General features: G+C 45.8%; 3 protein-coding genes across 4 annotated transcripts; 1 reads left to right on the forward strand and 2 right to left on the reverse strand.

Moving 5' to 3' along the window:
• Window positions 1–1,425: 1,425 nt before the first annotated feature.
• LOC100284359 (uncharacterized) lies at window positions 1,426–3,353 on the reverse strand. The gene has a single exon (NM_001157254.2). The coding sequence runs from the start codon at window positions 3,080–3,082 to the stop codon at window positions 1,679–1,681; it is 1,404 nt and encodes a 467-aa protein (NP_001150726.2). The 5' UTR covers window positions 3,083–3,353; the 3' UTR covers window positions 1,426–1,678.
• Window positions 3,354–18,449: 15,096 nt separating this feature from the next.
• LOC100273331 (Protein PLASTID TRANSCRIPTIONALLY ACTIVE 7) lies at window positions 18,450–22,744 on the forward strand. Of its 2 annotated transcripts, none has more exons than XM_008674201.4 (4): window positions 18,450–18,682; window positions 18,803–18,892; window positions 19,469–19,821; window positions 22,447–22,744. In XM_008674201.4, the coding sequence occupies exons 1-3, from the start codon at window positions 18,548–18,550 to the stop codon at window positions 19,799–19,801; spliced, it is 558 nt and encodes a 185-aa protein (XP_008672423.1). In that variant the 5' UTR covers window positions 18,450–18,547; the 3' UTR covers window positions 19,802–19,821; window positions 22,447–22,744. The 2 variants fall into 2 exon arrangements, with proteins under 2 accessions (XP_008672423.1, NP_001347167.1); NM_001360238.1 differs by lacking the exon at window positions 22,447–22,744 and adding an exon at window positions 20,950–21,580 and having other exon boundaries at window positions 18,543–18,682.
• On the reverse strand, window positions 20,087–21,187 carry LOC103651277 (uncharacterized). Its single transcript, XM_008676903.3, has 3 exons — window positions 21,074–21,187; window positions 20,933–20,985; window positions 20,087–20,464 (listed from the first exon to the last, which is right to left on the reverse strand). Exons 1-3 carry the CDS (start codon window positions 21,135–21,137, stop codon window positions 20,357–20,359), a joined length of 225 nt encoding a protein of 74 aa, XP_008675125.1. The 5' UTR covers window positions 21,138–21,187; the 3' UTR covers window positions 20,087–20,356.
• Window positions 22,745–23,026: the final 282 nt, after the last annotated feature.

Consider the following 23,026-nt stretch of genomic DNA (forward strand, 5'->3'; position numbering starts at 1 on the left):
GTCGCGGTCCGCCCATCTCCTGACCGTCTAGCCTCCCCAAATCCCAATCGTGTTTTTATCATATTTAAATTTGTTGGACAAATATGTTATCATATTTGAATTTGCTGGATTTAAATATGTTGTATGTGTAGTGGGCAAACAGATATATCCGTGGATATCCATTACCCGCGGGTAACAGACGTGGATACTATTTTTTATTCATAGCGGGTAACGGGTACGGATTCGGATATCAGATATAAGTCACGGATATGAATGTCTAGAGACACTATCGCGAATACTTTATCCGTTGCCATCCCTAATGATGACTACCTATGCTTGGTTTGCTTATGTAGACTATTTTTTGAGGCCTGCATATTTGGAGGCTCTGGGCGAGAATATGGTCGCCACGATTAACCATTTTGTTTTTCTTCAAATTTCTCAAAACTATAATTCAACCAAAATTCGCCAATTTTCGAATTTTCTCGACCAGAATGAATTTTAGATTCTGAAAAACGAATTCGTATTTCTCTACAGCATTGTTTTTTTACCGAAAAATGATGACTAATGTTTAGAAAAACTAAAAATCCTTTCATATTTTATTATGTTTTTCTCAGGAAAGCATCTAATTTTTACTATAATTTGTTTTTCTGTTTTTATTTTTGTAACTATAAAATTTGAAACGAAATTTACCGATAAAAGAGTTTTTAGGCCTTTACCGGGGACGAAAAAACACCGAAAATCGGCGCCAAGAAATTTATCTCTGAGGGCTAGTTTATGAGTAAAAAACCGTAGGGACTAAAATATTCTTCTTATTTAAAATTGAATAGAGAGAGTATTTTAGCTCTCTAATCTCACCGGTTTTGTTGCTCCCAAGTTAGCCCTGATGGTCGCACGCCAACCTCCTGTGTCCGGTGACTTTGGCCTCGCGGCGAACAACGACCACCAGGCACCAGCCGACCAGACGGCGCGTGAGCCAACGGCGACTTGGGATCGCCGCACTTTCGAAGGGGGGACGCGCTCGACAAATGGACGTGTGCGTGCGCGCGCGACGACCAGGCAGGAGCAGGAGCAGGACCTCCACGCACCACGCGGGGACCCGGCGCGGGTTTTCGTAGAGGAACAAGAAAACCTTTGGGCTGGTCTCTTTGAGGTGTCGAATGGCGATGTGAAACGAAGAAAACGCGCTGCCGGTCGGTCATCAGCCAGTGATTTATTAGACTCAGTTTCGTTTGGTCAAAGTAAACAGCACATGTGGGGTCCGCGGGTGCTTTTGCTTTGCTTGCTCCCCGCAAGGTTGGAGTGGTCAAGGGACATTCGACACACTTGCACACCAAAAATCGAATGGAATAGATTTGATCTCAAAAACGAGTCACGACAAGCTAAGTGGACTGTGAAAACAACAGAACTACTACTAGTACAGTTAGCCACTAGAAATAGTAGGTTGGGTGTTCAGAAAAAAATACTAGTAGGTTGGGAAAGCAACAAACTAAAGTAGCTATAGCTAGTAAGAGCAACAAACTGTGCCTTGCCGCCTTGCGTGTACACATCTCATCTAATTAAAATCCAAATGCAAAAAAACTAGGAAACGAGCAGTAAATTTAATGTTGGGCCTTGGCCATTGCAATTTCTGTGGCTTTACTATGTGGCCGGCACGCACGAGGGCGAGTACGGTTTACGACTTACAGCTACCGCTACAGAGTCACGGGGAGGGGGTGGCGCTGGTCATCCCCCGTGACATGGCGGCGAGTACCGTCTCCGCGGTGAGCTGCTCGGGGCCGGGCGACCGCAGCACGAGCGTGTGCGTGACGGCTTCGTCCGCCACCGCCACGTCCGACGCCGCCACGATCAGCTCGGCGTCCCTGATGGCGTGGAACACCCTGGAGACGGGGTGCGCGTACAGGGGCGTGGTCACGCGCAGCACCACCTCGTCCTGCATTGCCTTCACCTCCACGTCCGGGCTGTCCGGGCGCGCCGCCGAGCAGCCGCCGCCGCCGCCGCCGCCGCCGCGGAGCCGGTCCTCCAGCTCCTGGATGTACGCGATGGCGTCGCTGAGCAACGACGCCTTGTCCATCTTGGAAATCTTGGGGACGACGGCGCGCAGGGCGTAGAACCGCTGGTTCAGCTTCTCCCGCCGCTGCCGCTCCGCCTCCACGTGGTTCAGTGGCTCCTCCCGCCCGTTCGCCGGCTTCCGCCCGCGCTTCCGCGGCCTCCGCTCCTCGCCGCCGGCCTGCCCGTGCCCAGGCTTCCCTGGCTTGCTGAAGTCTATGCTCCTGGGCGGCTCCGGAGCCTTGTGTCCCGCGGCGGCTTCCTTGCTGGCTAGTGCGGACGCGGCGGTGGCTTGGGCGGCGAGGTGTGGATGTGGAGCCCAATTGTCGACGCTGCGCGGGGCTCGGGCGCTCCCGCCGGGGGAGAGGTCCTGGCCGAAGATCCTCATGCATTCCTCGCGTGCCGGGGGCCGCGCGACAGCGAGCGCGGTCTGGAGCGCGCGCAGGGTCTCGGGAGTCTCGCGGACGGGCACGGCGGAGCCGAGCTCGAGGACGCCGCCCTTGCACGGGAGGAAGACGACGGTGCGGAGCCCCGCGGACTGGGCGAGGGACGCCCGGACGTACCACCCGGGCGCGGGGTCGACGGTGGCCCAGGCGTGGCGGGCCGTGGCGAGCGCGTGGCCCGGCCCGCCCGCGCCCTCCGGGAAGGAGAAGTACATGGACGCCAGAAAGTACATCTCGGCGGCGGTGACCCGGTCGAGGCGGAGCGCGTAGTCGGCCCCCTCGTCGTCCCCGCCGCCGTAGAGCGCGTGCAGCCGCAGCAGCGCGCGCTTCCGCGCCACGCTCCGGTCCGCGTCGTCGTGGTGCGGGGCGCCGCCGTCGCGGCAGTGGCCGTCGCCCCAGCCGAGCACGGCGCGGCCGCCGGCGCAGGACTCCTGCCAGAAGATGCCGTACGTCCACGCCCCGCCCCGCTCCACGAGGTCCTGCAGGCGCGCCTGGAGCTCGGGGGCCGACGCCGCGGGCGCGTCCTGGTGCGGCGGCGTGGTGCTCAGGTGGTGCGCCGCGTCCCGCCCCAGCACCGCCGCGAACAGCGCGGCGTCCGTCTCCGACCACGCCATGCCTTGCTTTCGCGCCCACTGCTGCGCTGCGCTTGCGGCGGCTCCTCCGTGTCCGTGCCCACCGTCCACCGAGAAAACGCGTGCGTGAGCGTGACTTGGCGAAGTGGAGTCTTTTGTTGGTTGGGTTCTGCAGCTCGCGCTTTTTATACGCGGAGCTCAGGTGAGCTGAGGATCACGGGAGCTGGTCGCGAATGATGACTTGGCGAGCGTAGGATTCAGGAGGCCAGTGGGCAGTGGCCGCCGTGCGCTCTGCGATTTGTGAGCGTGATACGAGGTGGTGCGAGCGCGGGCCTCGTTTAAAAACGGGGCGGGTACGTACGGAGGGGGGGCGTGGGCCTGGGGTGGGTTCGCTGAACCGGGAACCCGGAGAGGGAATCGGGACAGACAGTCTTTGGAGCGACGCGTTGCCCGCATGTGAATCATGTTGGCCCCTGCTGCTGGCTGCGACGGAGGAAATGGACGTGGTGGATGTTCGACTTGCTGCCATCTTCCGCCGTTGTGGGGGAGCCAGAAGCCGGAGAGGGCGTGCCACAGCCCACAGTATTCACTCCCTATTCAACAAGTCAACAGTTGGCTGTTCACTCTGTGGGACGCGCAAGCATCCGGCAAATTGCGTTTCTGCCTCCGCATGGCCATGGGCCATGGCCATGTGTTGTTGTTCCCCTCAGAACTGAAGCTCGCATTCATGCAAAAATCTGCTGTGGCTAGCTGGTTGGGCGAGAGGTACAATACAAACGGCATGGCATGAACTGGAGCTAGACGCGACGGAGAGAGCACGCGCGCGCGGACAGCACGGAAACCGGACCGATCGACCAAACGATGCTTATGCTTTGAAAGGAACCTCGAACCGTTTTTGTTGTTGTTCTAGAGACTCGACACTCGAGAGAATGCTAATCACATGATGACAGGATTCCGTCGTGGCGCCTAAAAACGGTTTCATACAGCTTGCCGTGTAGTAGACCCTTGTTGCAGTGTAGCCACACAGTTCTGCTGCCAAACGGCGCGGCAGGCATCATTGCTTTGCTGAGCACGGCCGGGTTGACGCTCACGTACTCTGCTACGTGCATGCTGCTCTGTTCTGAGACACGCCTGCAACGAATGGACGAGGAGTGGGGGCGCGCATGCCATTGCCATGGGCCCATGGCATGGCCGGCGCGGCACGCTTGGGCTTGGGCGGGCCAGCCGGCCAGGCAGGCATCATGGCTGCCGCCGTGCCGGGAACGAGAAGTCCAAGCGTCAAGCCCCCCCGCGCGTACGGCGACTCGTGCACGTCCTCGATCGGCGTACGTCCGCCAATTAGGATACGAACGGGCGGACCCTGACCTGACCTGACCTGATGATGGTAAACACATGCATGTGTCTTGCTTTGGTACACAGCTTTTGCACGCGCGCTGGGGGTTCCGAGTTCGATCCAATTTTAATTTCGGGTATGGTTTAATTTGCGCCTCGATGGATCTTCACCCTGCGGACTGCGGCAGCAGGTACGGCCTCCTCGCTCAGATCCCATGTCTTCAATCTTTGATCATGGATGGCTAGATTCTCCTCATCCTCCAGATATCCGTACGTACCACTGCTGCATAATCTTGGTGCGGTACCAAGATTATTCTTGCACCTCGGTGATATATTTGGGATAGTGAAATACATTGGCGTCACTACGTTTGCACGAGTGTATCACTTGACTTCCAAACTCCTTTTTTTTTTTGAACGGGTGCATGCTTGGCCCGCTATTCTAAGCTAGTTTGCGAACAGGGATGTTAATTGTGATTTGGGCCAAGAGCTAAAAGAAGCTGGGCCAAAGAAAAACCTAACAAAACGCAGGGATTCACTAAAGATGGGTCAGTAAGGCTAGATCCAACTCCCGTGAACTGTATCGCTCGTTCACGTCAGCTACCGACCATACCATCCTTTACACTATTGATTGTCGTCATCCATTATCTACCATGATTTGCGACCATGTGGTGCAACCGTTGGAGGCATGTGAATACAGTGTCATGTATGGTATCTATCATCTTTGAGTGTATCGCCTGGCGGTGCCTCTGCAGCGGCGCGGACGATCCACGGCTCTGGCCAGGACGGTCCGCGACCTGGGCGCAGGAGTGGTGCCTTCCCTGCGTTGCACCAGACGGTCCGCGCACAGGTCCGGACGGTCCGCGATGGCGCAGGGTCGTCTTCCTCCTTGCTGGAATCTAGATCTCGCCCCCTAAGGGAGAGATCTCAGGGCTCTCTGGGTCGATAGGTCACCCGAGGCGTCCCTAGACAACGTGGAGCTGCCTAGGAATTAAGAGATCAATTCGAGGAAGAGACCTTGGGTGTACAGCTAGATCTTGCCCCTAAGATCCTAGGGTCGTCTTGGGGTCGGCAGGCCACCCAAGACGGATCTAGACGACATAGAGTCGAATAAGGGTGGAGGTGGATATGCGGAAGACTATAACTAAAACTACGCTACATCTACTCCTATGGCAAGAAAGGTAAATAAAGTAATTGGTTCGATTGGAATGTGTTCGGGGTTCACAATCGGCCTTACCCCTTTATATTTATAGGGGAGGAGGTCTGGACCTGTTCCTAAGAGATAGCCAACAACTTCCACGTAATTAGATGGATAACCATGCACGAGTTAAGTTTAAACACCCGAGTTAATCTAATCTCGGGGCACGCGGACTGTCCAGGCCCAAGGGCCGGACCGTCCGCTCATTTTGGTGTCCAACAAGTGCATTAAAGAACCTCTAATCAAATTACTCTTGAATGTGATGTCACTCCCAATTTTAGGAGTATTAAGAAATGGTTGCTATATCTCAAGTTATATTCTCGATCGGTAGAACAAAGGTAAACGTTCATGTTTACAATTGGAAACTCACCTACACATGATCACTTGAGAATACAATGGTAATGATGCAAATCCTCCTTAACCATCATGTTTGATGATTGCAAATATAACCCTTTCATCATTTGTATTCAGTGTTTTTGACCATTGTTGTTTTAACATGGCAATATGTGGACATCGATGACATCTATCCAATAGAGACTCGAGTCGTCACACTCGAACTTGAAGTGGAGTTCATCCAAGGTGATAAATAGTTGTTAGCTTTCATGGAACAATGAAACAAAATTAGGAGTAGAAGGGATACATGTCATCTGAAAAGTGGGTTAGAGCAACTCTAGCACGACACCCCCTTGATCCCCTATAGCTAAACAAGGGTGCATAGACTTAGAATGCAACTTCAGTAGGGATCCTACTAGGTCCCTCAAATTTGGGTGGGCACCTAAATCCCCCTTTCCCTCATTTGGGGATCCAGGACAAGCCCCTAAAGGACAATTTTCATCAGCTTTTTTGCGCCAAGCTCATTCTCTCCTTGTCTGCATGTGATGTGTTTTCCTCACCTCACACATGCAACTAGGATTTTGTCCCTAGCGAGTGTTGGCATCCAACCACACATGACATGACTCTCATGGCCCACACGATGAGACATCCATAACTCAGCATGACCTCGATGGATAGTGAGTCCTCCCCAATCCTCGTCAATTCTCATCAATAGTGGTTGCGCCTGACACACCACTCTACGGTGGTGGTCACCAACACCCCAATGCTTATCCTCATCAGTGGTTGTGCCTAGGGCTCTCACTTTGATGGCAATTGTGCCCTACTCATGGTTTTGCTCTTCCTCCTCCAATTTCTAGTGTTTCGGCCGAGAAAATCATTGATAAAAGAATTTGAGGTATCATCCTGAATTGAAATGGATTTGAGGGCTATTACTAGAGTTGCTCTAACGGTAACTCTTATGCACCCTTAAAATGTAGAGCTTGTTAATTATGATTGTTTAAGGCTCATGATGAAGTTGTTTCAAAGGAAATTTAAACTTCAGCTTTTAATCTATGAATCTATAAGAAAAAATACCGCCTAGCAATAATTATTGGTGTTAAAGTGGCACAGGGCAATGTTTTTTAGGGTTGTACTCATGTATACATAGGGATGTATAGGAGAATGATTTGCATGGCAAGTAACAACATTGCCTATATGTAACTTTCTATCTTTAACATATATGCTCTTCTATCTTTAACACTCTCCCTCAATCTGGATGAGATGGAATTAAGTTCAGATTTCTACACATCTTTTATAAATGGTGGACCAGCCGAATGCTTAGTGATGATATCATCCACTTGTTTGAGTTGGCAAGCCCCAAATGCAACCAGATGTGCAAACATATCGTTAAGGGAGAATGTGTCGATCTTGGTCATCATGGAGGTGACAAATGGTTCGTAGTCGGGCAGGAGCCTCACTAGCATATATGTGAGGACCTCCTCATCGCGTAGATGAGGTGAAACCCTTCTGGAGGGAGTCACATGCCTCGTGGAAAGACGTGACACTGACGACGTCATATATGAAAGACTGCCTCGGTCATCGATGAGAGAAGGCCACTCAACAGTTGTTGGTCGTCATGATCATACCAGCAAGCATACATTGGATTTGGGGACTTCAACGACACCCACTACAGTCGTCGATGTGGTGATCTGTTCTTGTCATATCGGATTTCGTCAGTCGAATCGTTATAACTTGGTGTATGGAGATTGACGCCACATGGTGGTTGAAACAGTGTGGTCCGACATGGGATGAGGAAGAGGAGGTGGAGAAAGAAGGATATGTGGTGGGGAATTTAAAAAAATTCTTGGTTTCTAAACAATTGAGACGAATGTCTAGAATAGATCTAAATGTATTTGTGAATTGATGAACTGTCCACTGTACGTTTATTACCAAGGGGATTGGGGAACACGACAAGGTGCATGCACGCGCGCCTCGTTCCCGCCCCGCAACCCCGTGCATGGTAGGTACCACGATCCCGGCAGGTCCCCAGGAAGGAAGGGCGGAGGCGCAATAGCACATGTGCCACATTGTCGTTGGACACGTGAGGCGCGCGTCCGGCGGGGAAGTATTGCATTGGTGCACTGCATCCGGTCAGGAGACCAGGTAAAGCGGAGGCGGGCGGGTCGGGTCGGGTGGACGGCAGCGCATGACGCAAGAGAGCGGAAGCGCGCAGAACCCCCGGCGAGAACCTGAAAGGGAGTCGAGACGAGAGCCCCTTTGCGACCCGACAGCGCCACGTGCGCGATCGCCGTCGTCCGGTCCTTGTTCGGTGAACCGAGAGGCCGCGACCATCATGCCCCGCGGCGGGCGGATCACTGTAATGTACTGCATGCACGCACGCGGGCATTTGGAGGCGCAGCGGCGGCCAACAGCCAGTGGGACTGACTGACTGACAGAATGCTACGTCTGTTTCGCTGTTACAAGCGTTCGGTGCTTTGGGGCTAGCTCTATCCACCACGTACTCGAGTCATCAGTGAATGAAACCGACGTACGTTAAAATTTGTTTGATGCCTTTTACTTTATTTCGTTTTTCCTGCGGGACCACAAGGCCTTGTTGGATCTTTTTATGGGCTTGGCCCATTTATTGAATAAACTCTATGGTGTGTAATAGTGGAGAATACCAATAGTACCACATTGGAAGTCCAAGGGTCTTTTGCTTTGACTTATATGGTGGGATTTATTCCACTTAACTTGAGAAGTCAAGAAATGGACCTCTGCGAGAGGTTAAATAGAGGAGCACCCCTGTCACTCGGTACACGCGAAAAAACACTTTCAGAACACAGTCCAGCAGCCGAGTGAGGGTATTTCCATCTCGTGACTCTGCGCGCACAGAGAAGCGAGAGGGCAGGTGCCTCCGGAGCCCTTGCCGTTCGAGACCTTGCACGAGGGATCGGCAATTAGGTTTTTGGGGAGCGTCTACGCGACTGCCCAAAGTCTTCTTCCTGCTGACATGACAAGTGAAGTTGGACAAGGATCTAGATCCTCGGAGCGCATGGCAGGGTATGATCAATTCATCTCCTTACTGTTTTTCATTCTGCAAATTATATATGTTCATATCTGCTGTTTTATTTATAGCCATAAATTTATCCAATCTGTTTTGTCGTATTATATCATGACGTGTCTGATGCCTGATCATACTAGTAATATGATAAATCTGTTTGTCTTAATTTTACAGTCATGCTGTTTATGTTGCTATCTGTTTATTTTCAGTTGTTCCATAATAATACATGTTCCATGTTTATTTGCTTATTATATTTATATGATCCATATGTTTCGTGTTCTCTTGATCCATATTATTATGGATATATTTGAGATAATGATTTTTATGATTAAACATATTTTATATGTCATCATCATAATGTTAATTTATGGAATTAAAATAATACGGAAAATGCCTATAATTCTAACAATCCAAAAACCTAATGTTAGGCATTTTTCTGTCAGAGGTTTTGCTGCTGTGCTAAAGCCTGATCCTTTTGATGGTAAAAACTTCTTGATATGGAAAGCTAAAATGGAATTGTGGCTAACTGCAATGTCTTGTTTTCATGCCACTGAGGGCAAGCCTGCCAACTTACCTCCTGAGGATGAGGCTAAGTTTAAGGCTGAAGACAACCTCTTTCGAGGTGCAGTGATTAGCGCACTGGATACTAAATTCCAGAAAAGCTATATCATCCTTCCCACGGGGAAAGAGCTGTGGGATGCTCTTGTAGGAAAGTTTGGAGTTACTGACGCTGGTAGCGAGCTGTATCTCATGGAGCAGCTGTATGACTACAAGATGGTTGAGAACCGATCTGTAGTGGAACAGGCTCATGAGTTTCAGGCACTAGCTAACTCGAACTTTTTCCTTGTCCTTTGCCTGACAAGTTTGTGGCTGGCGGTATAATCGCCAAGTTGCCACCTTCTTGGAAGGACTTTGCTACCTCTCTCAAACATAAGAGACAAGAGTTCAATGTGGAAGAGCTCATTGGTACTCTTGATGTTGAGGAAAGGGCTAGAACAAAGGACAGTGGAAAAGGTGTTGAGACCTCTACTGCTAATATGGTGCAGAAGAGAAACTTTCGCAAGTTTAACAAGAAGAAAAACCAGAACAAACCAGAGAACGCGAATAAACCTGTTCATACAGCACAATTTAAAAAGAAGAACAACAATAACAAGGGAAAAGGAGGTTGCTTTGTCTGTGGCAGTGATCAACACTGGGCAAGAGAGTGCCCTGATCGCAAGTTCACTCAAGACAAGAAATCAGCTAATGTTGTAACCACTGAAACTGAAGAAGGAACATCTGGGTATGGTAATTCTTTACCATTTGTTCTTTCAGTCTGTAATTCACCTGAGTGGTGGATGGACAGTGGTGCAAACATTCATGTGTGTGCTGATGCCTCTATGTTCACTTCCTATCAGGTCGGGAGGTCTGGCGCCTTGTTGATGGGAAATGGGTCGCGTGCTCATGTTCTTGGTGTTGGTACGGTCATTCTGAAGTTTACTTCGGGAAAGACGGTGCCATTGAAGAGCGTGCAGCATGTACCCTCTATCAAGAAGAATCTCGTTAGCGCTTCGATGCTATGTCGAGATGGATATAAAGTTGTTCTTGAGTCTAATAAATGTGTTGTGTCGAAACATGGTACTTTTGTTGGTAAAGGATATGATTGCGGAGGCTTGTTCCGCTTATCACTGCATGATGTGTGTAATAAACTGGTGAATTCTGTTAATTTTTCTGATGAGTCAGATCTATGGCATTCACGTTTTTGTCATGCAAGCTTTGGCTGTCTTATGCGGTTAGCAAATATAAATTTAATTCCTAAATTTAACTTGGTCAAAAAGCCTAAGTGCCATGTGTGTGTTGAATCAAAACAACCCCGCAAGCCACACAAGGCTGCTGAGGCGAGGAGTTTGGCACCTCTAGAACTTGTTCATTCTGATCTGTGCGAGATGAATGGAATTTTGACCAAAGGTGGTAAAAGATACTTTCTCACTTTTATAGATGACTCCACTAGATTTTGTTATGTGTATCTCTTAAAAACAAAAGATGAAGCGTTCAATTATTTTAAGGCCTATAAAGCTGAAGTTGAGAACCAACTTGAGAGGAAAATAAAACGGTTAAGGTCTGATCGAGGTGGAGAATATTTCTCTAATGTGTTCGATGAGTTCTGCGTGGAACATGGTATTATTCATGAGAGGACACCGCCATTCTCACCACAATCCAATGGGATTGCTGAAAGGAAAAACCGCACTCTAACAGATTTGGTGAATGCCATGTTGAGTACAGCGGGATTATCCAAGGCATGGTGGGGTGAGGCGATTTTGACAGCATGTCATGTCCTGAATAGAGTTCCAACAAAGAACAAAGAGATCACTCCATTTGAGGAATGGGAAAAGAGAAGAGTAAATCTCTCGTATTTGCGCACTTGGGGTTGCTTGGCTAAAGTGAATGTGCCAATTAACAAAAAGCGTAAACTTGGGCCTAAAACTGTTGACTGTATATTCCTTGGGTACTCTTTTCACAGCACTGGGTATAGGTTCTTAATTATAAAATCTGATGTGCCTGATATGTATGTTGATACTATCATGGAATCAAGAGACGCAACATTTTTTGAGAATGAGTTTCCCATGAAGAATACACCTAGTGATACAAGTCATGAGACTATAATACCCCATGAGCACGAACTGTCGATTCCTATAGATCATGCTGAGGATTCTCACGTGCACATCCCTGAGGAGGATGACACTATAGTCACTCGAAAGAGCAAGAGACAGAGGGTTGCAAAATCCTTTGGTAATGACTTTATAGTGTACCTTGTGGAAGACACACCAACTACCATTAGTGAGGCATATTCCTCTCCTGATGCTGACTTATGGAAGGAAGCGGTAAGGAGTGAGATGGAATCTATTATGTCTAATGGAACTTGGGAGGTCGTTGACCGTCCCTATGGTTGTCAACCTATAGGTTGCAAATGGATCTTCAAGAAAAAGCTTAGGCCTGACGGTACAATTGAGAGGTACAAGGCAAGGCTTGTGGCCAAAGGATATACCCAAAAGGAGGGTGAAGATTTCTTTGATACCTACTCACCAGTGGCTCGATTGACTAAAATTCGCACATTAATAGCCGTGGCAGCCTCTCATGGTCTTATCATTCATCAGATGGATGTTAAGACAGCTTTCCTTAATGGAGAGTTGGATGAGGAGATCTATATGGATCAGCCAGAAGGGTTCATTGCGGATGGTCAAGAGAACAAGGTGTGCAGGTTGATAAAATCATTGTATGGCCTAAAACAAGCACCTAAGCAATGGCATGAAAAATTTGATAATACTCTTACAGCAGCTGGCTTTGTTGTAAATGAATCTGACACGTGTGTATACTATCAGTATGGTGGGGGTGAGTCTGTTATGCTGTGCCTTTATGTTGATGACATTTTGATCTTTGGATCAAATCTCAACGTGATTGAGGAAGTTAAAAATCTTCTATCGAGCAATTTCGAGATGAAAGATTTGGGAGAAGCTGATGTCATTCTAAACATCAAGCTTGTTAGAGAAGCTGATGGTGGGGTAACTTTGTTACAATCCCATTATGTGGAAAAGGTATTGAGTCGCTTTGGTTTTAGTGACTGTGATCCTGCTCCAACACCTTATGATCCTAGTGTGCTATTGAGAAAGAATCGGAGAATAGCAAGGGATCAATTGACATACTCCCAGATCATTGGCTCGCTCATGTACCTTGCAAGTGCAACAAGGCCAGACATCTCTTATGCTGTGAGCAAGCTAAGTCGGTTTGTGTCGAAACCAGGAGATGATCACTGGCGTGCTCTTGAGAGAGTGTTGCGGTATTTGAAAGGTACTATGACATACGGTATTCATTATACCGGAAACCCAAAAGTGTTGGAAGGCTATTGTGATGCCAACTGGATTTCTGATGCTGATGAGCTTTATGCCACAAGCGGATATGTGTTTTCTGTTTGGAGGTGGCGCTGTTTCCTGGAAGTCTTGCAAGCAGACTATCTTAACGAAGTCTACAATGGAAGCAGAACTCGCAGCATTAGACACTGCTGGGGCTGAGGCCGAGTGGCTTCGTGATTTCCTATTGGACTTACCGGTAGTTGAAAAACCGATACCGGCTATTTCCATGAACTGTGACAACCAAACTGTGATTACAAAGGTTAACAGTTCTAGGAATAACATGAAGTCTACAAGGCATGTTAAGAGGAGATTGAAATCTGTCAGAAAGTTGAAAAACTCCGGAGTTATAACTGTGGATTATGTCCACACATCGAATAATCTGGCAGATCAATTCACTAAGGGTCTATCACGCAATGTGATAGAAAGTGCATCGAGGGAAATGGGTATGAGACCCATGTGAGATCTACTCTAGTGGTAACCTGCTCTATGTGATCGGAGATCCCGTGAAGTAGAGTGGAGAAACAAGCTAGGAGTAGATTGTGAGGAAAGATCCCTTCTTTAACTCATTTCTGATGCACATCTTTCCTATCTGTAAGGCAGGATGGTTTTTACCTTAATGTATTCCAAGAGTCTTATAAAGGTGAGATGTTGTCCTACAGAACATCTTCTGAGGAATACACCTATATGAGTCAGACTGCTAGTCACAGTCTATGGGACTTGGGTAATCCCTAAATACTCATGAAAGGCACTGAAGTGTGACTTATATGCTTCTAAACAGCGGGAATACCCTTTTGCAGCCTAGTATCAGCAAAGGATTTGAGTGAATCTTATTTCGCACAAAACTGTCAATTCAAGGCTTAGTCCATTGTTCAGTTGTGAATGAGTGAAACTCTTATTCTAGATGGATGTTCAACTTAACAGTCTCCATCGAAACACTGGTATATCAAAGGATTGTGATTCTGATACTTCATCATTACAAACCCTAGAGTTTGGTGGGGATTGTTGGATCTTTTATGGGCTTGGCCCATTTATTGAATAAACTCTATGGTGTGTAATGGTGGAGAATACCAATAGTACCACATTGGAAGTCCAAGGGTCTTTTGCCTTGACTTATATGGTGGGATTTATTCCACTTAACTTGAGAAGTCAAGAAATGGACAAGGGCGTGCCACACGCGCGCGCGCGCGCCGCCGCCGGCCGGGCCGGGCCGGGCGTGGCAGGCAGGCCGGCAGGCCGGCAGGCGAGCGAGCGTGGTGTGGTTGTGTTAATTTTTAGCACTCACTAACCGCGTACGTTAGCCGAGTGACTCTGTCTCTTCGTCTGCCGAGTGACCCTGTCTCTTCGTCAGTCAGCCGAGTGACCCTTCTCCTTCAGCTGCCGACTTATGGCGTGACTCGGCAAGAGCTGGCCGACTCATGGCATAACTCGGCTAGAGCTGGCCGACTCTTGGCGTGACTCGGCGACCTTTCTCCTTCAGCTTCCCTCTGCGAGAGGTTAAATAGAGGAGCACCCCTGTCACTCGGTACACGCGAAAAAACACTTTCAGAACACAGTCCAGCAGCCGAGTGAGGGTATTTCCATCTCGTGACTCTGCGCGCACAGAGAAGCGAGAGGGCAGGTGCCTCCGGAGCCCTTGCCGTTCGAGACCTTGCACGAGGGATCGGCAATTAGGTTTTTGGGGAGCGTCTACGCGACTGCCCAAAGTCTTCTTCCTGCTGACATGACAAGTGAAGTTGGACAAGGATCTAGATCCTCGGAGCGCATGGCAGGGTATGATCAATTCATCTCCTTACTGTTTTTCATTCTGCAAATTATATATGTTCATATCTGCTGTTTTATTTATAGCCATAAATTTATCCAATCTGTTTTGTCGTATTATATCATGACGTGTCTGATGCCTGATCATACTAGTAATATGATAAATCTGTTTGTCTTAATTTTACAGTCATGCTGTTTATGTTGCTATCTGTTTATTTTCAGTTGTTCCATAATAATACATGTTCTATGTTTATTTGCTTATTATATTTATATGATTCATATGTTTCGTGTTCTCTTGATCCATATTGTTATGGATATATTTGAGATAATGATTTTTATGATTAAACATATTTTATATGTCATCATCATAATGTTAATTTATGGAATTAAAATAATACGGAAAATGCCTATAATTCTAACAGGCCTCACTGCACGCTCGTGTTCATACTTCATGGACGTCCACATCCTATGCTAGCTAGGCTAGGCTAGGCTAGCCTTTGTGACGTATGCCGTGAAGTGTGATGAAGGCGGCAACTTCATGCAGCAGGGAAAGCTGTACGCCGCGCCTATCGATCGATCGGCCATATATACATACGCCTGCGGTACATCTCACGTAGCCTCGCCTAGTCGGTTGTCTGTCTATTCCTCGCACGCACGCACGCCATCAGCTCATTCATCGAATTCGAACCATCGATGCGTATCTGGGCGTTGCTGTACGCGAGCAGGTTCTTCGGCCCCATTCGGTTCTAGGCTTTTGTAGCAGCCAACGCTTTCATAGATCCATGCTCTCGCTTGTTAACTTCCTCTACGTATGTCCCAGCCGAACCTGCCTGCCGCGCGCGCACGTGAAGTTTGCGGCCTCAAGAGACTCGGGATATTATTGTTAAACTTGACATGTTTGTGGATGATGCATGCATGGAGGATCTACGACAATATATAATCTTTGCCAAGGACGACAGAACACAGAAGGGTCCTGATGAAACTGATCGTGCGTGTCTATATACATGCATGGCCAAATGGATCTAGCTAGCTATCAACGTACATACCGTTACTGAAGAAGAAATGGAGCCCGTACGATGGTGCAAATTAAATTACGCTAGGAATGGATAAAAGGAGAACACGAGCGAGATTCATGCGATCTACAGATTTTGTTTCTCAAAAAAAAAATCTCTGGTACAGTTTTTTAATAGTCAATAAAACCGATTGAATTTCTTGCTTGTTTTGTTTATTATGCATGTGGTTGGCACCTTCAATCCCCCGATGAGAGAGTCGGATAATCCGCGGTACTTGTTTGTCGCAACTCGAATTAGTGATAGCTCCGCCTAAACTAATCCCTGACTGAACGGCAAAAACCACATTCGATCTGCAGGTGCTAGCTCCCATTCAGACGACCAACTTTTTTCAAGATGTCTGGTCTCCCTTGTTGCAGTTCAGTGCACCACACATTATTGTTCACTGAACGACGTGCTTTATATCCTTTCTGCTGGTGATTGCTACCTTTGCTATGCCATATCAGAATACGGTGTTTGTTGGTGAACATACATGTACGTACGTATGTATGTATAGTTCCATATTCCTACCCATATTTGTGATTGTTGATGTTTATGTACTTCTTGGATTTAAAGTACAATTTTGGTGTATCTATTGCATATTGTTTTATAGACAAGAGTAATGAAACTTTTAGGTATACTTGTTACGTATTTATTTCGGGCTGCGTGTTTCTGCAGCACCATGTAACTCTTTACTTGGTCAGTTCTGTATGCCATCCTTTTTTTGCTTCTTCTCTTGCTCCTACATTTGACTAGAAACAGCGAAAAATCGTACTTGAAATTGAAAAGCTGCGAGAGTGAGTTCTGCAAGACTGCACATTATCATGTCCAAGATAGAAAGCAGAGCTGCAGATTTGGTACAACTGATTCCAAGAATGATAAAGGCGGCATACAAATGTGCCGTTGAATTGGAAGATGAGCAGAGACCTTGCCCTTATTAACACATTTGTTGCATCTACAGTAAAATTTATTATCATGAAGTGTTTTATTTTGATATTAAACCATATATGTCTAGCTTAGGTGCACAACAGCAAGTGCAACCCCAACTGCTGAGAAAACCAGCAGCCGAATACAGCCAAAATTGTTCTGTTTTTTATGGACCACCAAAAGGGTTCAGGTTTTTTTTTTTTAAAAAAAATGAAGTCCGGGAATCTAGAAGCTGATTAACTACGAACAGATGCCGCAGTCCAATCCAATCCTCAGCGTTTACAATGGCCACAGAATCCATGATTGATCACACCGGTGGCCCGTATAAAAAGCTCACAAGGAAGAACAGGACCAACGTCAACAAAATAATTTTCAACGATTCAAACGCTCATATCTGGACAAGACCGGTGTGCTGATTTTTTTTGGCTGTCTGACAAACATATGTCGACTTGTCCTAGTCTTTGAACTTCTGCAAAACATCAAATGCACGTGAAATAGCCTTGGAGCTTCATCATCTTGGTCCAAAACCAAGTAGCAACAACACAGCTGCACAAGTCCAAAACAAGAGAGAGGGAACATTTACTCTTTTATTTCTTTACAGAGACACCAACAATCATCTGCATCAAGCAACAAAGGGCAAATAATCAGTATTGTGCAAAAGGAACTAGCAATCTCCATAGATCAGGGCCAATAAACAGCATAACAGAACAATGATTCGGCTCATGCCAGGATTCTTGAGTAGGAAGTAGGAAATATATATAGAGAAACTACATGTAGGTAAGTTATGATGTAGATCCCAATTCTAAACTTGGGCAAACAAGTTAAGAGGAATAAAGTTCTGAACATATCATGTAACATCAATTTAATCTGCTAGCTATACTCTGTATGATTTTTCACACGCATGGTATTGTACAGAACAAAAATAATTCCTAGGAAGATAAATTTGGGAAATAGCCAGCATTACACAACTTGATCTCAGTGAAAAAATGGTAACCCTAACGTGTTATTCTGGTACGTCAAGATAAAACACTTCATTTTAAATGTGACAAAATGAATACGTTATGGACAAAGTCGCATACATCAATCAGAGCTGGTTGGGCCGTTGGGGGAACTTGTTTGGCAGTCGCAAAAGAATCCAAGATGTGTATAATGGCACATTTTAGAGTGACTAGGACCCATTTCCGTATTTCTCACGTCTTTACGGATTCCTTTATGGTCCATAAATATGTAACCCTTAGTCTGTCATATTATAAATCGAAATGTACTGTAACTCTCATGGTAAGCAAGGATGTTAGGATGGAGTGATACGAAACAACTATAAGCCATAATCCAAAATACCACGAAGATTACACAAACCTTGTTTAGTGAGGACAAGATGTGGTTTCCTAGGGCCCTGCATATCGACAAGGTCATTGTCGCTGCTGTGTGCATTCTTCATCTCCGAACAACCAATAAGATTTGACTTTTTCGTTTTTTATATACAAATTAAATTTCAAGCTCGTATTTTCTGATGTGATTGAGGACATCATAAATTATATCAGAAAAATATGTTAATATTTATTATTATTATTTTATATTTAATTTTGTATCATTAAAATTATTATCTTCTCTGATCTATGACCAATGAAAATAATTATAAAAATAAAATATTTTTTCTAGACTAAATTATGATATTAACTACTAATCAACAAAATTTAAATTGAAAACTTAGTTTAGAAATAAAAAGATAAATTTTGTTCAAGGGATAAATTGAACTAACTCAAATGAAATGATAGAGGGTAAAATGAATTAAAAAATATTTTTTTAACTAGCGCGACACTCCGAAACTAGACCGTCGTGGGTCGATCCGATGGAAATTCTCGGGGCCTGATCACTTTTGGCCCAACGGACCCATGCCGTCTGCCAGCAGCCAACGCCAAAAGCGCTTGGGAACAGGATGAGGTGTGGGAGTGGGACCGTCAGAGACTCGGCTACCTCTCCTGCAAAATGGCTATGGCAGTGGCTTCCTTCGTCGCCGCTTCGCACCACCACGGCAGTCACCTGGCCGCCGGCGTCCCCTTCTCCGCGCGAGTAGGCAGGAGCTTAGGCCGCAGTGGCGTCACCATCTACATGAGAGCCCAGGTGGACGTACAACCGAGCTAACTTCCTCTCTCTCTCTCTCTCTTTCTCCTCCCACAGCTGGCAGCATCCCCCAATTCGCACACACTTGCCCTTGTTTTACTCTGTTCCATTCTCTCGCAGAAGAAGCGCAATAGTGAATCTGGGAGCAGTAGCGGAGGTGGGGACGTGCGGGCCAGCAGCGGGCGGCGAGTGTGGCGTCGTCGGAAACTGGTATTTGCATCAACCAAACAATGCTTGGAATTCCATACTTATCTCACTCGGCATGGTAGCGAATTAGCACGCTAGAAGGAGAAGTTTTCTACCAAATTTCGGAATCAGTATAATCTATACAAGGTTTGAAGGCAACATTCCTGTAGCGCTGCAGCTGCTGCAAAGCGGTACAAAACAGTGTTGCAAACAGCAACAGCTGCAGCCTTACAAAGAAGTGCAGCCGAGTGGCAATTATGTTTAGCAGTTTAGGAGGCCCAAAAAGCATCATCGGCGCTGTAGTTCCAAGATCATCAGTACTAGCTGTTCCAAGTGACAATTCCACTTCTCTTTTGGGTTAACAATGTAGCCTTATTCACCATTGGTTCATTAATTAAGTGGACCTACAGGCACAACTATGGCATTGACATGCCACAGTTGTTTATGCAAACAATAGAATGCAAATTGCAATGGATCTCTGTAGCAGTCACGTCTGTCTATGGTTATGCACGTGGGACAATCGTTTATCACCCTTTTGAATTCACAGCATTTACTAACCTTCCTCTATGCGTCACACTTAACTATGTATCATACTTGCAGACCAAAGAGGATGACATGTTGCGTTACAAGTTGGATCGTATCCCTTTTCTAGAGGAGAAGGTGAGAAAAGTAAGGGAGAATGGGAAGATCATATGCCTGGACATTAATCAGCTGATGTTATCTCAAGAGAATAGATTTGCATTCACCATGGAGGTGGCTGAAGAAGCTAATGTCTATCTTGAGAAGAACAGGCATGAATATGGGCTGAAGAAGCCTATACTGCATGTTCTCAGTGACCGCATGAATGAAGCTGGGTTTTCTCGGCCTGAGGGTTACCTTTATCCTTATCCTATTAAGCCTGGTCCTTATTTCATTAAAGAGGAAGGAAATTGAGTAAAATCACGTGCTACTTGGTAAGTGCATTCGACAATTTTACTACCAGGTGTTTCTTTTTGTACAGTTTTTCCTTTTCCTTTTATCAGTCTGTCTGTTTCATCAGCTGTACCTTTGGGATGAGTGTGGTGTCAATTGACATGCAAGAGGGCCTGTGTAGTCAAAATTTGAAGAAAAAGGGATGAACTCACAAGTATCGTGCTACATTTATCACCTCACAAAATGGTCCATGGATGATGCGCTGTCTCAAGTATGTTTTAGCAATTAGCAGTACACATTTTCGGGTGCCAAAAAAAGTACACATAGGCACCGTTTATATGAGCTAGTCTCAACTTCATCCCGCTAGATAGTTTATCGAATAGACAGATCTGAATATCTATACGACCATACAGCTCATTGTTCCAATTGGATACATAAAGGCACTCAACAGGATTCCAAATATTTGTATCTTAGGTTAGCTTTAGTAAGAGAATAGTCTCCCTCATATAACCTCATCCGCGTGTAGTAGCATCTTCACACAATTATATGCAATTGTATAACAAGGAGTTTAATGGTCTAGCCATTCCTGCCCCCAGTCCCAGGCCTTCTGCGTGGATCATGCCTAGAATTCGCCCCTCCGTAATCATAATCCTGAACTTCTGTAAGAATCTTTCTGCTATGCCCCTGTATTCAGAGAATAAAATCATGCATTGATTAAGCTAATGAGCAAAGAAACCTAAATGTAAAAATTCTGATATTTGTTGACATGATTTTAGGGTTCAGCAGGCCTCATCATTATTGCCAGTCTATATATAAAAAAACTCGACCTACGGGGATAAGACAATCCTAGGCATTGCATTAAGAATAAAATATTTCTATGCATGTCGAGAAAACACTCGAACCCTGTCACACTCATACATAGAAGTACTGTAGCCCACAACCGGGGTCGGGACGAAGTCGAACTCAGCACATGAAGAGTGCTATTCAGACTACCTAACAAACTCAGCTATGGGCCTTTTTGCATTATTGTCAGTTTATAAGATATTGCTATATGATTCTTTCAAACATTACTATCTATAGTGATGGTGACAAGATTTTTGCTGATTCCATATGTCAAATTTAAATAATAACAGAGGATGACAATTGTCGTACCTTTGTCAACCTTGCAGTAACAGGATTATCATTTTCAACAACTATAGTTTGGCCTGCATCCAGACAAAAGAACATATTCAGGTATGGTATTAATGGTCTAGCAATTAATATATTGCACAGAAGCAAGAGCGAATCCCATACCTGCAGATACATTGAAGAGAAGAATTAAAAGGATGATGCCAAGTGCAAAAGTGTCTTTAGGCATATTTTGTTCTCTTCGACTGGTATGTTATTGCCTTAGGAGGATTCATGGGGACGAGCTATCACACTTCTGCCCCTTTTATACATGGGTGCTGGCTGAGACAGCTAAAGATGAAATAAGTTGTGACATTATGTATGGTCTACTAGTAATAATTCCTGTACAGGGTTATGATGAAACACGTCACCCAACAGCACAAGGTCAACTACATTCGGCACTTGGCAGAAGCTACTTTAGAAGTCGTACTGCCTTTCTAGTAACTAAGGCCAAAGTAAACTAAAACCTATCATGTTTTAGTAGTTGATACAATGCCTTTTGTATTATACTTTTCTGATCTGTGCCAGATTATGTAATGGCACCTTAGTCTTGGAATGCTACATAGCATGAGGTGTGCTTGTAGTTCTTTGGTCATGTATGCATTAACTTATATGGATCTCTATTATTTTTTGAGCATTAAAGCATTTTTCTGTAATGATGATGATGATGCAATGATGGTTACACGGCAGGCCTCCATACTAGTAATTGTTGCGGCAGGACTCTGTGCATCTTATCAAGATCACATTTAACTACAATTTTTCAGTAGTTCAAAACTTGAAATACTATTATACAGTCGGCACATCCATTTTAACAAGTCCAAATTATCGAATAACCAAAAGGAAGATGTGCTACCAGTATAAAACTGGAGCATCCATTTAAGAGTCAAAATGTATCAGATAACCAAAATGTTGCTGTACCAGTATAACAACAGAGCATCTGTTTTAAGGAGTGACAATATTATCAAATAATCAAAAATGTATACAGTGCACCCACTACTGCATGGTAAATGCATAGCAAAAAAAAGGATCTGGAATAGTAAGTGGGGTGAGTGCACACTGACTGCTATGCCACAGTGTGTAAGAGTATAGTGGATTGAGGGAACATAATGGAAATAGAGGGAAGTGCAAGTGCAATAGTACCCCCACAATAATGCCCTATCACCTTAATAAAAAAAGGCTTGTCCATCAAAGAAAAAAATACTGGTTATTTTTGGTTGTGGGGCTCCTGTTTGAGATCTTCCCTATCATGTGCTGCTTATAGGTTTGACATATGGCGCATACATATCCTGTGGATTTGTCTTGTGTGTCTGTGTTGTCTTTCTGCTATGTATCATATGCACTTTTTTATGGGAGATTTTATGACCTAACCATGCACACATCCACTGCGCAGATTAGGAAGATTACGACTGAGATGCAGGTGTCTTGTTGGCCGCTCATTATGTGATCCTAGGCAGCGAGCACCTCTCTGAAGTTGACCATCTATTTGTTCACCTCGACAGGTTTTGCGACGATGAAAAATGCAAGCAACAGGAAACCGATTTCGGAGTCGCGGCTTCACTGTAGACTGGCCACTAGTTGTTCACAGCCCGAGCGTGGTTGGATTCTAGAAATTGGAAACCCCACTACCTTGTTGTCATGCTGTGTGACACACGTAGTACAAAGGTCGTCTCGAACAACATGACTGCACATGCAGCAGAGATGATATTTCGTGACCTGAAAATGTCAGCATCTGTTGTTCTGTACTGTGCCTCATTGGCGTTAACAGTGCATGGGTATTTGACATGCAAAGAGAATGCATAAGTGACCGTGCAAGTATTTGACTTAGACTGACGAAGACTTGTATACCCGACGGCATTTAATTTAGGAAAATAAGAAACTCCAAACAGAGTTGAAGGGATGTGTCGCACGAGCTAATGATTGCACATTCTTCTTGACTCCAGGCAAAAGCATGGTGATAATCGTGTTTGCTTATAGTGCTTAGTTGTCCAAAGTTGTTTCATACAGGAGGTGTCCGATTGTTCTTAATCACACTAATGCATTAATAAGATTGGAACAGTCAAAAGCACTATCAGTGGTTAC

The sequence above is a fragment of the Zea mays genome, chromosome 3 (assembly GCF_902167145.1).
Source record: "Zea mays cultivar B73 chromosome 3, Zm-B73-REFERENCE-NAM-5.0, whole genome shotgun sequence".
NCBI classification, from domain to species: Eukaryota; Viridiplantae; Streptophyta; class Magnoliopsida; order Poales; family Poaceae; genus Zea; species Zea mays.

Bases quoted from the DNA above. Each gene is read 5' to 3' on its own strand.
- LOC100284359 (NM_001157254.2), bottom strand. From the start codon at position 3,082: ATGGCGTGGTCGGAGACGGACGCCGCGCTGTTCGCGGCGGTGCTGGGG.
- LOC100273331 (XM_008674201.4), top strand. From the start codon at position 18,548: ATGGCTATGGCAGTGGCTTCCTTCGTCGCCGCTTCGCACCACCACGGC. The intron at 18,683-18,802 runs GTGGACGTACAA...ATTCTCTCGCAG, and splicing joins CCATCTACATGAGAGCCCAG to AAGAAGCGCAATAGTGAATC. The intron at 18,893-19,468 runs GTATTTGCATCA...TCATACTTGCAG, and splicing joins TGTGGCGTCGTCGGAAACTG to ACCAAAGAGGATGACATGTT.
- LOC103651277 (XM_008676903.3), bottom strand. From the start codon at position 21,137: ATGCCTAAAGACACTTTTGCACTTGGCATCATCCTTTTAATTCTTCTC. The intron at 20,986-21,073 runs GTATGGGATTCG...GTCTGGATGCAG, and splicing joins TCTCTTCAATGTATCTGCAG to GCCAAACTATAGTTGTTGAA. The intron at 20,465-20,932 runs GTACGACAATTG...CTCTGAATACAG, and splicing joins TTACTGCAAGGTTGACAAAG to GGGCATAGCAGAAAGATTCT.